Below are 15,614 nucleotides of genomic sequence, written 5' to 3' on the forward strand. Positions count from 1 at the left end.
TGTTTATACGGAGGTGCTGCGAGGAGGAGGTATGTAATTTAGGTTTCTATCAGAGGCACAAACTCCTGTGCTTTTTACACAAACACACACACACAGCGCAGTGTGCAGGTGAGATGCTGGACAGCTGGTCGATTGATTGAGTGAAAGCTGAAGCCTTCAAAACCGGAGGTGTGGATGGGTGTAGGCACTCTGGTGTTTTGTAATGATGACACATTTGTACTACAGTGAAACGGTATCACTTCCTATTAAAGTACCTGCACGATGCTGTGCACACCTGGGCGAGATTCTCTCTGTTCAGTAGATTCAGGAAGCTCAGGTAAACAGCAGTTATGACTTTATATCTGCAATGCAGCACTATGAACGCTGATCCACACTGAGCTGTGTACCGTTGTTGAAACCATGATGTGACCTTTTATGCGTAATTGGTTTACTGATTGATGAAAAGTTTGCCATTTACACACTCACACGCAGCAACTGTGGGTTTTTTTGGTAGAGATGGAGCGAGTATTTTCAGCCTCACTGTCACACATAGCTGCAACACATTTCTCATGAAGCATGCCAGGGTTTACTGGTTGCTATGTCAACTTACGTGCTGGCCAGAGAGTCGCTTAGTAATCTGCATGAGGCTTGTTTATGGAGGGATGTATTACCAAAGATTAAATAGCCCATAACATTTTCTAAATGTAGGCTCTCGTGAGGAAAAAAATGGATAGTGGCAAACTATCCAACTCAGAACAACAGTCACCTCGAGGCACTTTATATTGTAAGGTAAAGACCCAGCATTATTAGAAAAGAATATCCCAACAATCACTGTGGGGAAGCACTAGGTGACAGTGGGAAGGAAGAACCCCTTTTAACAGGAAGATATCTGGAGCAGAACCAGGGAGGGACAATCTGCTGTTTCTGGTTGAAGGTGAAGGAAACGAGGAGTGTTTTAGGGTGTTTTCACACCTATAGCTCATTTACTCTGGTCCAAATCAGTTGATGGGTTTGTAAGCTTGTAGCTTGTAGTTTGTTTTCACACACAAAAAAATCCAAGTCAACTCCAAGCAAACCATGTGAAAGTATTCAATCTGCTTATTGGCCACATGGGTCTGGGGTGGAGCAACAAAAGTATATACAAGAAGAATGTCCTTTGTTCATTTAGCTACTAATTGTTAGCCGTACAGCCCCTTACACATCTGCAGTACCTTGACATATCCCTACATACTCCTGGTACTTGGGTTGGGTGGAGGTCTGATCACGTTCACACCATAAACGAACCGCTCTGGAGTTTGTTTAGAACCACACCAAGACCGCCTTCTCCAAAGGGTCTCATGTGGTTGTTTTGATCTGCACCCGAGTGTGATCGCACCAAGAGGGAACATGAAACAGAGTGTTCAGTCTGTCTAATTTAAATTAACTAAACCCTGAAGATGTGAAAACACGCTTAAATTCAGTTCAGGGATCCTAACATTTGCTGTTCCGTCCTGTTCAGGAACTATTTTTGTCATTAATAATTTAAATGTCCAATGTTGGGCATATTTCAGAGCATTTTGGTAGTGCTGGCATCTTTGGTAGTTTAAAAAAACAGATGCGACAAGTATTATGAACAAGATTTACAAAGTAGACTTAATTTTTATTCAGTAAGACTAAAAATGAGTCACTTAGCTCATAAACTCATAAACAGGAAAGTGTTTAGAGAAGTTAAGACAGAACAGTTTTCCCACTGATATTATAGTCCTATGTCCATGTTTCATTGTGTCTGTGAGCCAGGCACATTATAAAAGGCTGACTGTCTGTATGTTAGCCCTGCGACAGATTGGCACACTATGATAGGATAGGCTCCAGCCCCTACAACCCTAAACTGAATAAGTGGAAGAGAATGGATGGATGCATGTTTTGAACCTGGACATTAAGAGCAAGCAGAGAAACTAACTAGCTTTCTAAAAAACCTATTTGGACACAAAGTTAGCAAACTCATCCTATAATCCAATTTGTCTGGTTAATCTATACAGTAGATAATTTTATGCCCTGGTGACCATTGTTTTATTTAGATAACGATTTAAAATGACTCCCCAAATATGTGCCTAGAGGGAAGACGGCTGCCTAGTGTTGAGACTTACTTCTAGAAAAGGCTTTAAAGGGATTTCAGAATGGCATGTTGTGCCTGTCTCTGGTACTGTTGGATAATTGTTTTGGTTAGTAGAGGGACGGTATTTGTGCAGACAGCAGCATAAGATCTTTAAAGCATAAGGTTGGTGGGAATTTTTTTATTTTAATTCTAAGAATTTTAATTTTAATTAAAAACCTGAGCAAACTTTTCTGAAAGGTTAGTTTATGTGGTTGATGAGAAAAATTATTGTGCTAATAGAAGTAAACTGCAATAGTCACAGACGTATCACGGTGTACGTGGAAGTTAAATACACAGGTTTTGACTACGCTAAAAGTTGTGTCAAAGGGCGTGATTACATCTGTGTACTGGGATAAGGGGACTATAGTCTGTCCCTCACTATATAATTTCTCCATTGTCATAATGTTTTCCACTTTGTTTTGTAGGATTTTAACCAGTGAAAACTCTTTATCCCATCAAATGAAAAGCATTATATGTTCTTAGCCTTAAATGTTCTACCTGCCACGCCACTGAGGTAATCTGCAGACATGACATTTCTCTTCTGCAGCATCATCCACATGAATGGGTTTAAAGCAATGATGGCACTGGTTTAAAGAGGGATTCTTACTGTCAATGTGTTCATATAACCAACAGTGAGGTTGTGGTTGGTGACTGTACTGGCCTCAGTTCATTATATAAAAACAGTAACAGCTGAATGATAATTTTGTAAACAGTTATTTTTCACATCTTTCTTTTCATTGGCTAGTCACAGACATGACTTCTTCTTTGTAACTGTGCTTTTGACATTGAAGCTAATACTTTGAGTATATCGTTTAATAATCTGCCAGTTGAGGACCTGAGGCATTTGTTTCTCAAATTAGACTCTCTCATCTACTTGTCCTTTTGCTCAGTTGTTAACAGGGACCTCCCGGTTCGCTGTCTGTTCCGCTTAGAGCTAATTTGAGCTGTGCTGTCAAATGAGTGTTACAGTTTTTGTAAAAGCAAAACCAAATAACTTTTTGCTGATGCATCAAACACTGAACTAACCACATTTATCGCTCTTTTAATCAGCATGGTTAACATGATCTGTGAGCATTTTAAACTTAAATCTGGTAACACAGCGTGGGGCTGGAAATATAGACTGTACATAGGCTTGGGAAGCCCTATTTTGAATCCTCAGAGTTAGCACGTCATGTTGTTTTGGAGATACAGATACAGATATCAGCAAATTAGTGTTAAGCAGCATGATAATAGCATACTAGAAATTAACTCACCAACAGTGGAGCAGAGACTTGATGAGCACTGGCTCTCATGATGCAGTTGTTGTTTTTTTTGTCTTTCCCATAAAGTTTGAAAAGACAAACACAGCGGAGAGGTCTGATTGGGTCACTGGAATTGGCAGAGGTGATGCTCAGCACACGTAGTTCGGCTACACCTCCTTTTGTTGGCCAATCAAAAATCTGATTAAAAAAAATAAAAAGTTTAATCTCATTAAAGGCATTTCTGATCATTTAACGTTAAAGGTTAAATAAGAACAGCACTATTAGCTTTAAAAATGTTTAGTTAAAAACTCACAGAGCATTTGTAGTTGACCTAAAACATTTCAGCTGTAGTGTTTCCACTATACTGAGTTTTGGGAGGAGCAAATAGTCCACCGCACCTCCCACACCACCACCACTGCCGGACACCACCTTGTCTTTCTGTTTTCCCTGTTTACTCTGTTTTCTCTGGGCAGCAGTCGTGGAAACAGTAGCGTAGAGACTGACGCAAATAAAATTCACTACAGTGTTTGCTGTAAAGGAAGGTTAGATCAGCCAGTGCCACAGTGAGGCGCAGGGATTTTTATTTTGTTTCGGGATAAAGTGAACGCTCTGTGGCAAACACACACATTAGACTTTGTCTTTGGTTAAAATGAACAATTTATTGTTGGATTTGGCATTTTACAGGAGTTGTAAACAAATGAAGTACAAATTATCACCAGTGTTATTCTTTAATTAATTCTTCAGTGTTTTTGAGACATTTTTAGCTCTATATGGAAAAACGCAGCTTAATTCCCCTTTTATATAGTGTCTGAGAGCAGCTTTATCAACTAACATATTAATGCACATGTTCATTTTCACACTAACCTTTTCTCAGTGGTGCTATAATGCTAACAGAATTCACAGCCCGAAGTCTTTTTTGTCTCTGTCTTTCACTCGTCTCTCTGTGTGTGAGGTGCATGCCCATGTGTGAAACTTCTCACACACACTTTTTGAAAACGAGATTGCACTTTAAAGGTACTCCAGGATTTTCAACGTGTACTTAGCACATCACGGCCAAATTATTTCACTTATCATTAGATGCGTAATAGCTGTAAAACCAGCTATAAATGTGTTACAAAGGTCTCGTGGCCTGGTTCAACTTCCCATGATACGCTACCACACCGTCCGCTTCATCCACTGCCTCCACCTATCATTATCTTTCTGATAGATTTTAAGTTTCCAGCAACTCAGTGCATGAGCTTCAGAAACAGTGCTGGTGAATTAGCCGAGCTTTGTGATGAAATATGGTTTACTGAGCTTCTCTTTAACACAGGCTTTGTGTTGGTGTAAGCCACATATGTATAAATAAATGATAAATGAAGATATTTGATCGGGCTGCACAGTTATGAACAAAATGACTGTCACGATTATTTCGATCATTATTGAGATCGTGATTATTTTCCAAGCTTATTTAACATTTCTCCTTTTTATTCAAATAAATTCAGTTTATCTCTTTACACTAAAACCTTAACACTAAATAAAGTCAGCAGGAGCGCTGCTTTCACTTTTACATTGTGCTTCATTCCTATTAATTAAAATAAGGTGTTTATTTACCTGACCTAAGTGCATCTCTGTGAAGCAAAATATAGTTCTTCACTCAGTTCAGGTTACCTGCATGATGGACGTGAATAAAACTTGTAGCAAAGTACTCGACAGGGGTGAGAGCCGTCTGTATTTCACCTGTGATGTTTTGCCACGGTATCTTGTATCTTTTGCGTTCACTACTCTTTGCATATAATTTATTTTCAGTTGCCATCACTGAATAAAATAGAATAGAATTCAACTTTATTGTCATTGCACATGTCACAAGTGCAAGGCAACGAAATGCGGTTTGGATCCATCCAGAAAGTGCTTTAGACATAATATAGATATATTACAAAATACATATTAGCAATAATATAGATATATTACAGAATGGGTCTATTATATGTATGAGGGTACAAAAATATGGGTCTATTATGGGTATGTTACAATGTACGCGATATGAAAGTATGTTATGAATATGCTATAACTATATGTACAGGCTATGAACAGGATATAAATATGAACATTATACAGAAATGTGAACTATAAAAACTATGCAGAAATATGAAATATGAACTATGCAAGTTATAAACAGTTGTAGAATTATAATTACCGTATTGTACAGAATGACTGACTCCCCCTAATTTCTAAGTATTTCCAAACGAGGTGTCTATTTTTTAGGGAGTGCTTGATTTTCTTTTACTTAGCATTTTAATAGGCGGCACATTTTCAGTATCATTCAGTCATGTTCATTTAACTGTGGGAAGTGATCAAGATTAAGATGAGTAATAATATTTCCTGATAATTAGTAATGCACTCATGATGCCTATGCTAGCTAGCCGCTTCGCTCTGTGTGCTTTTTAAAAAAAATTTCAATCCACTCATGATGTAAGTAATCATGTCTTGGCTAGAGTTTGTTTCTACCAATGAACAGTTAACAGCAGTTGTTTGCAGGCTGTGAAAACAGGGATGATTATGTTCATGCAGTGAGCAACAAGTTTTCTCTTTATTCCCCACTAAAAATTAAAAGTACCGTATCCAGGGTGCACCTTGCATCTTGTGCTCTCTAACTGGGATATCCTCCAGCATCTAGTGACCCTGAATTGGCTCATAAGGAAAATGGATGGTTAAAGAATATGCTAAAAACTCAAGTGTAACCCTGATGGTGGATGTGGAGGAATTGTTAAACCCCAATTATCATCCATCAGTGGTATACTTGATGCCATTTTTACTGGTTTTCCTCCCCTTCAGAGCCAGCAGCAGGCATCCAATTTGATATCACTGCACAGCATCTAAACAGATCAAATTTAAAGATTGAAACACGCTAAGTTTCTAATGGAAAGTGCAGCTAATTTGTCAGTGATGTGTTAGAGTAAAAAAAATCCTGTGCCTCACACCTTTAACTGTGTATCTCTCTCTCTACTAACGGCTGATGTTTCTCACTTAAAGCACAACAGACTCACTTTGCTCCACAGTGCATGTATTGTGTCTTGTGTTGTGCGGATGGCGTGTGTGTTTGGGGGTTGTTTTTTGTCCTTGGTGTGGGGGTGTTTTCTCACCTTACCCCCCTTCCTAACCCCTCCCACCCTGCTGTAGGGCCCAAAACCCCACAATTCCTGGTGGCTCTAATGGGTCGGTCTGGGCTGGGCAAACACAGGAGCTCCCCCCTGCGGTGTGGTCGAGTGGTACAGTCCAGCTCTAAAGGTGGGGACTGGCCTCAGGTAGGGTGGCTGTCAGTCATTGCCATGAAGACCACCTCTACCTGCGTTGTCACCAGTGCCACCCCCATTGCCAGTGATTTTCTCGTGTGTGGGTAAATCTGTGTGAGCCATTGCATGGCCTCAAACGTCCTCAAACTCGAGCCACGACGAGCTCAGTTCACCTTTCATCTGGTTCACTGTTGTCAGCTACATGTGCTGCTCCATCCAGCACCATTAACTTCATCTGACTTTGACTGTCTCACTCCTGCCTGGATTTGTTTTGTTGGTTTTCACTCAGCTCACACATGACGTATGCATTTGTGTTACTGAAGTCTGAGAAAATGCTTCAACCAGACCTACTCAGTTTCCCCATCTGTCAAACATACATGTTAAGAAAGTAGATACCAGGTTTAAGCACACTTTCTCCCTTTTCTCTTCCATTCTTTGCCTCTCCTTGCTCCTCTTTATTATTCTCCACCTGTTCTCCCTCTTGTCCTTCTCTCTCCCTACGTGTTCTCTGGCTTGCTGTTCATCGTAGATATTAATGCCCAGGCTCGTAAGCTCCAGAGGAACAGGGCGAAGGGGACGCTGACCCTGCCCCGATCCAGCAACTCATCCTTCTGTCGCAGCCTCAGCGAGACTAGCCTCAACCAGGTGGGGCCTCCTGCTGAAGATGATTGATTGTTAGTATTTACTGAACTGCTTATGAAGTGCATTCAATCTTAAACGTGTGCATGCACATCCGTCTGCAGCTGGGATTGGGAGAGGAGCCCAAGCGTTATTACTCCACCCTGCCAGGACCACTGAGAGGCCGAGAACGCGAGGGGACCTCCAGCAGCCGGAGAAAAGAGGAGAGCAGTCAGGGAGGAGGAGGAGGAGGGGTGAAGCACTCTCTGTACCAGTCCCCTCATCTTCTGCTGCTTCAGGGATTCAATCGGCAGGTGAGGGTACTCACAAAAATCAGACCTCTAGTGTGTCTGATTTTTGTGACCTTTTTTGCTTTCTGTGTTGCAGGACTGCCTGGTGTATCTGCTGAACAGAGAGCAGCACACGGTCGGTCAGGAGACTCCATCAGCTCGTCCCAACATCTGCCTCTTCTCCCCCGACATCCTGCCGCTCCACTGCCGCTTACGCCGAGTCCCCGCGCCCCGTCGCCACGCCAGCAACAACAACAAAGGAGAAGAGCAGGGGGAGAGTCAACGATTCTGCGTTGCAGTCGAGGCCGTGCTCAACGCCACAGTCCTGGTGAACTTTTCCCGCTGCGAGCGCTCCACCACGCTGCGGCACGGTGACCTCCTTTCCTTCGGGACACATTACATCTTTCTGTACAAGGACCCCACAGGTTCTAAGCCACTACCCGCGCAGACCTTGGCACGCCTTCGCACGCTGGGTCAGCTTTACGATGCAGGGGCGGAGGAGGGAGAGGGCGGGGCTCAGACTTGTAAGATGTGCGGCTCCGTGCTGAAAGAGAGAGCAGCGCAGGTGTCGAGCACCCCGGCGGTCAGACGCGGTTTCAAACCTCACCTGGTGAAACCCCGCAGCGTGGGGACGTCAACAGGAGGGCCAGTTACTGTGTCAGGGGGTGATGGAGGAGGAAGAGGAGCTGGAGGAGGTCAGAAAAGGAGGCTGCAGCTGGAGTTTGACCAGGCTCATGAAGACCAGCTGCTAAACAGGATCGTGTCTCTCATAGAACCTGGAGGTCAGCAGCCTAGCTTACTGTAATATAAAGATTATCAAAGACATCAACTGAACCTTTTTTTTTATCTGAGGTCCAGTTAAAATGATTTTCTAGCAAAAGTACCAAACTGTATTTTGTGGTTCTTTATCCACAATATGTTATATGAGACTTTTGCTGCCCAGTGATGGAAAACATTTCAGTTCAAGCTCAAAAACGTGGAGAAACTTAATTTGAATACTAATAAATTCTCAGTAGATGAACTCAGGCAGATTATTACATTACCGCCTTATTTGTGGGAGGACAAGGAGAGTATTTCATCAGCAGTTTTCGTCCTTGTCCTGCTGCGTACAGATCATTAACAGTGTCAATGCAAACATAAAAGTTTAAGACTTGAACAGCAGCTTCTGGTTTTACGATTCCTGACCACGTTACTCTTCATATGCCTTCCAGCTGAAATTAGCTTCATTGAAGCCTCTAAATTATTCAGTGTGTTTTCAATAAGTCGACCTGTGTCCTCTGCTCAGGAGATGACCACAAGCTGACACCTGCCTACCTGCTGTGCATGTGCATACAGCACTCTGCATCGACATTCCCACCTGGAAGTTTCGGAAAACTGCTGCTCAAGATCGTCCGGCGAATCCAGAGCATAGCATGGGTCAGTTTCAGCTTGTTACTGTGTCTGTGTCTCTCTGTGGTCCCTCTGGCCTCGTGTGGAGAGGAACTGGTCAGCCATGTCAGGTCAGGTGAATCGTTAAACAGGCTGCCGTATCACGTTTTATACTGTGTTACACTCCAGCCGTGCACAGTCGTCTGTTTTAACTAAACCCCTGCTATGCTTGTTATTTGGCTTTCACATAAAAAAACCTAAAGCAGAAGATTTTCACCCCCTGAGCTTTACTTTAGGCAAATACTCATTTTACCCCTCCAGACACTTCTTCGGTAGTTATTCCTAAAGGGATCAAATTTACCTTCATCTCCTCTACACTTGTTTCCCAAACAAGTCCACTTTATCCAGCATTGCATAAAGATTTGATGCCACCTTATCTGATATTTTAATACCTTACTGTGAATATTTTGTGACCTTTTTTTCCTGCACTTTGCAATAAAATGTAGGAAATTGTCCCACTGCGGTGAGAACAGCTCCCTGATGTGTCTCATCTTATGAGTTTAGTCAGTTAGTTGTTGGACTAAAGCCACAGTCATTAAAAGAACAGTACTTCAGAGTGAAACAATGTTTCCTGAAGGTTTATGTTATATTGAAAGTGTGAAATTTATAGAGCTGTGGAGTTGCTTCAAGTGAGGTGGCCAACTGCTGCAATTACACACTGGAGGAAGCCCCAAAAATGTATTCAGTTTATGGCTGTTGGTTAAAAGGAAGGTGTGGTTTATTTCTCCCTTTTTTGTTTAATTAGTTTTGTTTTTGTTTTTTTTCAATTATAATTAGGGTGATTTTATATTCAGGACAGTGGAGCATGAGGTAATTCTCAACATGTGTCACTATGGGTTTGTAAATGATAGTGGTGCTACTTCTTACTGTAGGTTAGTAAAAGCGTCATGAAGTGTGCTTCTCCTACGCACGCTTTAAAAGTTTAATGAGCCCTTAATTGTTCTGTGTGTGTGTGTGTGTGTGTGTGTGTGTGTGTGTGTGTGTGTGTGTGTGTGTGTGTGTGTGTGTGTGTGTGTGTGTGTGTGTGTGTACGCCCTGCAGGAGAAGACAAAGGAGCTGGCGCAGAAGCAAGCTCAGCAGTAAGTATCAATTTCCAGCTCGTGTTAAAAAATAGGAAGCTGACGGTCTCATGTGCATTTTATTTTGTGTGGCTGCCTTGAGCCCTGACCTTTTATAGAGCATTGTTTTGAACTTACCAGAGACTTGGGACTCACTTATCATTCAAGACCTCCCAGAATATTTTTCTACTATGAATATATATAAACATATCCATCAAACACTCTCTTATGATCAGAAAGTACAGAAAAATTCATCATTGGCAGGGATTACGTTAACAGAGTTCTCTGTCATTAAAAGATCTTTTAACCTGCTACAAACTAGTAAGACGTCGACTGTGCTCGTGTGAGAATAGCACACTTCATAGTCTGGGAGCAATTGGTCGTCCTTTTTCTTGCCTCTTGCACGTTCTAGTCAGGCAGCTCCCTCACCTAAACCACACTGTGTTATTGTGCATAGTGAGAATGCATCTGAAGCAAACTATCTTCTGCTGTGTGCTGAATGTGAAAATGTCCGATTGGTGGCTAAGTCCTGACCCGACTGTCCAGAGGTCACGTGTGAAAGCAGTTCATGTAGGAATGTGCATGGTGTCGAGAAGCCTACCTGACTGTGTGTAACTTGTCTCTGCACGTCCAAGTAGCCAGGACCCGGCCTCGCTGTCTCTGCTCAGCATCTCAGACCTGGTCCCAGACCTGCAGACCATTTTCTTCTGGATGTCCAACTCTATCGAGATCCTCTACTTCATACAGCAAAGAGCACCAGCATACACACACAGCATAGAGACACTGCAAGGTACGCACACACATACGCAAAGTCAGAATGATGAGTGTGGAAACAACTTGGAGTCATTACTCACACTGACATACAGTAGATACTGACACAGCTACAGCCCTCCCTCTCTCTCTCCCTGTATATATCTTAAATGTGACTCCGTCTCCATCATCTGTGTCTAGGGTCAAAGGAGTCGTTGCTATCAGCGACCATATCAGCCAATGAGGAGGCTATGACAATCTTGGAAGAAGTAATCATGTACACTTTCCAGCAGTGTGTCTACTATATCACCAAGGTAATCTGTCAACACAGCAGCGATGCTATCTTCTAAATGACTAAGAAGGTTTTTGTTGTGTTTTTTAAATTGCACCGGATGAATAATAACACACCTTCGTGGGCACAAAGAATGCCCGGATGGTGTGAACTATTCTGTAATTCCGATCACCTTCATCATAATGTATTTCTGTTTTCGTGTGTTTGTGTCCAGGCTCTTTATGTGGTGTTACCGGGTCTGTTGGACTGTAATCCATTTCCAGTCGACAGCTCTGAGCCCTGCTGGAAAGGAGGCGTGGGGTTTCCTGAACCTGTGCGAAGGGTCTTGCAGGTAGGGATGTGCATAGCTTTGTATAAGTTCGGGTTTTCAAGGTCATGAGAAGTTAATTTATTAAAACGTTAAGACACCAGTGATATCTTTGTTTTCAGAGTATTTGCACATATTAAAATTATTTTTATAAAAGATGCTTGTCATGCACATTTTAGGGCTACTACCCTGCTTGGATTGCCAACATATATAGATTTAGAGGCATACAACTGAGGACAATGACAGAATTTTTAATTTCGTGTCTCTACACCACCACAGTCTATTTTAAGTCAGGCAGTCAATATATGTGCAGACTTTGAGCTTTAATTCAGGGGTCGTAAATAGCATCCGGTCCAAAGCCAGAACTATTGCATTAAGTGTTCAGGAATTACAAACATTTTTATTCAAAAGTCTGGAAGTCTTGAACCCGTGGACATCATCACATGATGATTTCCTCTCTCTGAGATGCTCTGCCAGGCCTTTCTGTCTTCCTCCATACTTTTCTCTTCTCATCATTCTTGTGCAAATAAATCTTGGTTTCATCTGTCCAAAGAATGATGTTATCAGGCAAAGGCTTTTTGGCTTTCCTTTTCTTGAGTGTAACCAGTAATTTTTACCTTGTAGTAATCGCTCTGTATTTCTATTGCTAAAGACAAATTTTGATGGTAGACCTTGACAATAATACACCTACCTCCTAGAGAGTGTTTCTGATTTGGTTGGATGTTGTGAAATTGTTTTTGTTAACCACGGAAAGAATTCTGTGATCATCCACTTTAATTGTCTTCAGTCATTTTCAGTTGGCCAAGTCATTCCTTCCTTTTAATAATTCCCCAGACTGTTGATTTTAACACTACCAAAGTTTTTGATATCTCTCTGAAAGGTTTATGTAGATTTATCAGGTTAAAGATGTCCTCCTTCTTTTGCGTTAACAACTCTTTGTACCTCATATTAAAAAATGCAACTTCAACACATGGAATCGAAACTAGATCTTGAGAGAAGAGCCCTCACCTGGCTGTATAAAACTGTATAAAATGACTGTAACCCCTAAACAGATAAGGAAATACTTAATACTTATTTAACCCCTTCTGAAAGCCTACACAATCCTATAATGATTGTAGGATTTAAAATCTATTGTGGTAGATTTTATGCATCATTGTCCAAATACTTATGAACCTAACTGTAGCTGCTTAGGTATACTGACGTATAGGAATAGAAGCTACAGCAAAGACTATGAAATCTATGGGTGTGTATGTGTGTGTGCAGGTCTTTCAGAGTGCGCAGGAGCTTCTGCAAGGCTACCAGGTTCACCCAGAGATCCAGGCTCAAATGTTTGCTTACCTCTTCTTCTTCTCCAACGTGTCACTGTTTAACCAACTGATGGACAAAGGTATAGAAAAAGCATACACACACACACACACACTCTCTCTCTCTTTTGCATTTGCATTAGACCCTCCGGGTTCGTACAGTTGTGAAAGTATATGAGAGACACAGTGAACTAAACTGTGTCCTTGTGTCCTTGTCAGCATTTTGACAGGGGACTAACCCAGATTTGTCCTCAGTGCCCTTCTCCTATCTGCATTCTGTTTCTCCCCCTCCTCTTCCTCCTCCCCCACCTCCATCTTGCCTTCCTTCTTTCCATCTGGCCATCAGGGGGTGAGACAAAGAAGAGTGGAGATGGGATTGGGTGGAGGTGAGAGAGAGCAGATAGAGCAGGGGAGGAGTGAAAAAGGGCGGAGTGAAGGGTAAAGGGCTGGAAGGTCGTTCGGTTGTTATGATGACTTTGCTAATAGGCTCTTACCTTTCTTTAAAAATAACAACAACAAAAACAGAAAAAAACAGTAATTTACTGCCAGCTGTGTCTGCATGTCAAGCCAGCTCCCCTCGCCCTCTCTTTATATCGTTTGTCTTACACACACGGACACATACACACACACTCAGATACATGCCATATGTCTTCATTAGCTCGTAGAGACAGGACAGATCACATGTCTGGCAAAGGCAGAAGGAGAAATACCTTTAATACATGCAGGGGCTACACCGTCCCCCATCTCATCTCCACCTCCCTCTCTGCCTTGCTGTCTGGCTTTCTCTCTGCCTCGCTCCCATTTTTGTCGCTCATTGATATTTCTCTGCTGATGGTGTCCATGGTAACAGAGAAGTGAGTTTGTAGCAGGTAACGCTGACGTTCGCACTGGGTGCTCCGCAACCCACTCACACACACATGCACACTTGTTCACATTCAGCATTCAAAAACCCTACACTCACATTGCTCAATCATACAGCCGAGGAAAGATGAACGGCGTGGCAGAGATGTTCGTTGTGTTGTAGGGAAAACTTGCTAACAAATTATAATAAATGCTGTTTGGATGGTTTGATTTTGGGGTATACACGGCATTATCACACCTTTTGCCGAGAGGTTAAGAGATGTCTGGTCAGTTTGCGATGCCTCTCATATAGATTACTGTATGCCTAGACATAAGCCTATTACAGCGGAGGGTGTGTGCGTGCATCCAAAACATATGGCAGAAGTTATGTGTGTGTGCGCGCAGTCAGCAGATAATGCTGCCAGTTCATTGTCTGCCTGAAGCTTCCTGTCATGTGCTGCTTGTAGTGATTTTGGGGGGAGACGTTCAGTTTAGGACTGTGTGTCTGTGTGTGTCCTAAAAAAGGAATTTAGGAATCCAGATCATTCCCTTGACTTTAATGTCCTTAAAAGCAAAAGTTAGACATGTTTGGTAGAAACAGAGACTGTATATTAAGGATGGAAGTATCGGTGATGTGGCTTTGAAGTGCTGTTTTAAAACTAGACTTGCTGTGATACTAGATGCCATGAGGGGGGATTTTACAGAGAAGGCAAAAACACTGCACTCTTCTATAGCAGACACGCCCAAGCCACACTCTGCTTTATCTTTGATTGTACTCAACATCTACTGTAATGTACAAAATAAAGATCACTTTGTATTAAATAAGTAGCGATTGAGCCCATAAACTTATCAGGAAAGTGTTTACTCAGAAAAAGTGAGCCGTGGGTCATTTTACAGTCTGACTTATTTTCATAACCAGACCAGTCTCCCCCTGGGATCTACACCCACCCAGGCATCCCGTGGCAGCTTTTTTATTGAATTGTGGACATTTCTGTTATAATTTTACTACATCAGTTTTTACAGCTGCCCACAGTTTGTTATCTAGCCTGTTTTAAATAGTTTTATATAGGAAGCGGACGGTTTCATTGAGACATTTCATGTATGGGTTCTGGGAAATATTAACTATTGCAGGTGCAACAGTTATTCAGTTCATCATTTCTGGTATTTGTAAGTAATGTGCCAAAAACTCTCTTACTTTTAGGTTTTATTTCTCTAATGTCAGATGCTTTAGGAAATTGTACAGGGATTTTTAGACATTTGCCTGATTACAGAAATTTCTTTACCTGTTGAAAAGTCTGTTGGATGGATCATTATAGCTCACCTGGTTGAACAGATGACCCATGTACCGAAGGCCAGAGTCTTTGCTGAAGCGTCCGGGTTTCGAGCTTGCCTCAGACTGTTTTCTGGATGTCACCCCCACCCCCCACCGTACTTTCCTGTCTGTTTTACACTCTCTTATCTAGAAAAACTGCCAATCTTTACAGTAAATGGATCGGATAAATGTCAGCCTTGGACAGTGGTGAATGGCATCTTACTTGCCTGTTGGCTCATATCAGCTATAATTTCCATTATTTAGTCAATATGGGCGTATAATGCTGATATTGGGTAATATTTGGCTGATAAAATTGTGATTGCCTTGTCATTGCAGAATTATTGCATTATATATTGCTGTGTATGTTTACTATATATAGAACTAGTATTTAGATTAATTATTGCTTGTTTTGACTTGCAGACTACAGATTAAAAAGGAGATTTTAACCACATCTGATAGATTTTTTGCACATTTGCTCTGATTATGTAAAATGTAGGTATTAAAATATTTGCAGGCTCTGAAAAAATGACACCATTGGAGCGCAGTTATTTTTCATCGTTTCTACTGAGCCCCAACTCGAGCCTTAGCTCACTTTGAGGGGGTGGAGGGGTACATACCAGAAAGTATTAAATGCATTAAAGCTGCAGTGAGGTAATGAAACAATAGGATCCCAGCTTCAAAAGTGCTAGACTTATAGTCATCGCCTGCTTAACTTGCCACAAAACTTCCTTTCAGTTCTTTGATGTGCGGGAGAGAAAAGGAAGGATTACACAAGCAGGAGCTCAGTCA

At 41.8% G+C, this 15,614-nt stretch overlaps 1 protein-coding gene across 2 annotated transcripts in view; it reads left to right on the forward strand.

Moving 5' to 3' along the window:
• The window catches only part of radil (Ras association and DIL domains), a 28,628-nt gene that overhangs the window by 3,281 nt on the left and 9,733 nt on the right, over positions 1-15,614 (forward strand). The window contains exons 4-12 of one of the 2 annotated variants that reach the window (XM_085409439.1): positions 7,156-7,271; positions 7,370-7,558; positions 7,632-8,316; positions 8,820-8,950; positions 10,004-10,041; positions 10,656-10,810; positions 10,972-11,084; positions 11,277-11,393; positions 12,633-12,756. In XM_085409439.1, coding sequence (XP_085265565.1) covers positions 7,156-7,271; positions 7,370-7,558; positions 7,632-8,316; positions 8,820-8,950; positions 10,004-10,041; positions 10,656-10,810; positions 10,972-11,084; positions 11,277-11,393; positions 12,633-12,756 — 1,668 coding nt within the window. The remainder of the gene's footprint in view (positions 1-7,155; positions 7,272-7,369; positions 7,559-7,631; positions 8,317-8,819; positions 8,951-10,003; positions 10,042-10,655; positions 10,811-10,971; positions 11,085-11,276; positions 11,394-12,632; positions 12,757-15,614) is intronic. The other variant, XM_085409440.1, reaches the window with a different exon arrangement.

This window comes from Rhamphochromis longiceps, linkage group LG6 (genome assembly GCF_057381845.1).
Source record: "Rhamphochromis longiceps isolate RC_006_pf linkage group LG6, R_longiceps_female_GT1.1, whole genome shotgun sequence".
NCBI classification, from domain to species: Eukaryota; Metazoa; Chordata; class Actinopteri; order Cichliformes; family Cichlidae; genus Rhamphochromis; species Rhamphochromis longiceps.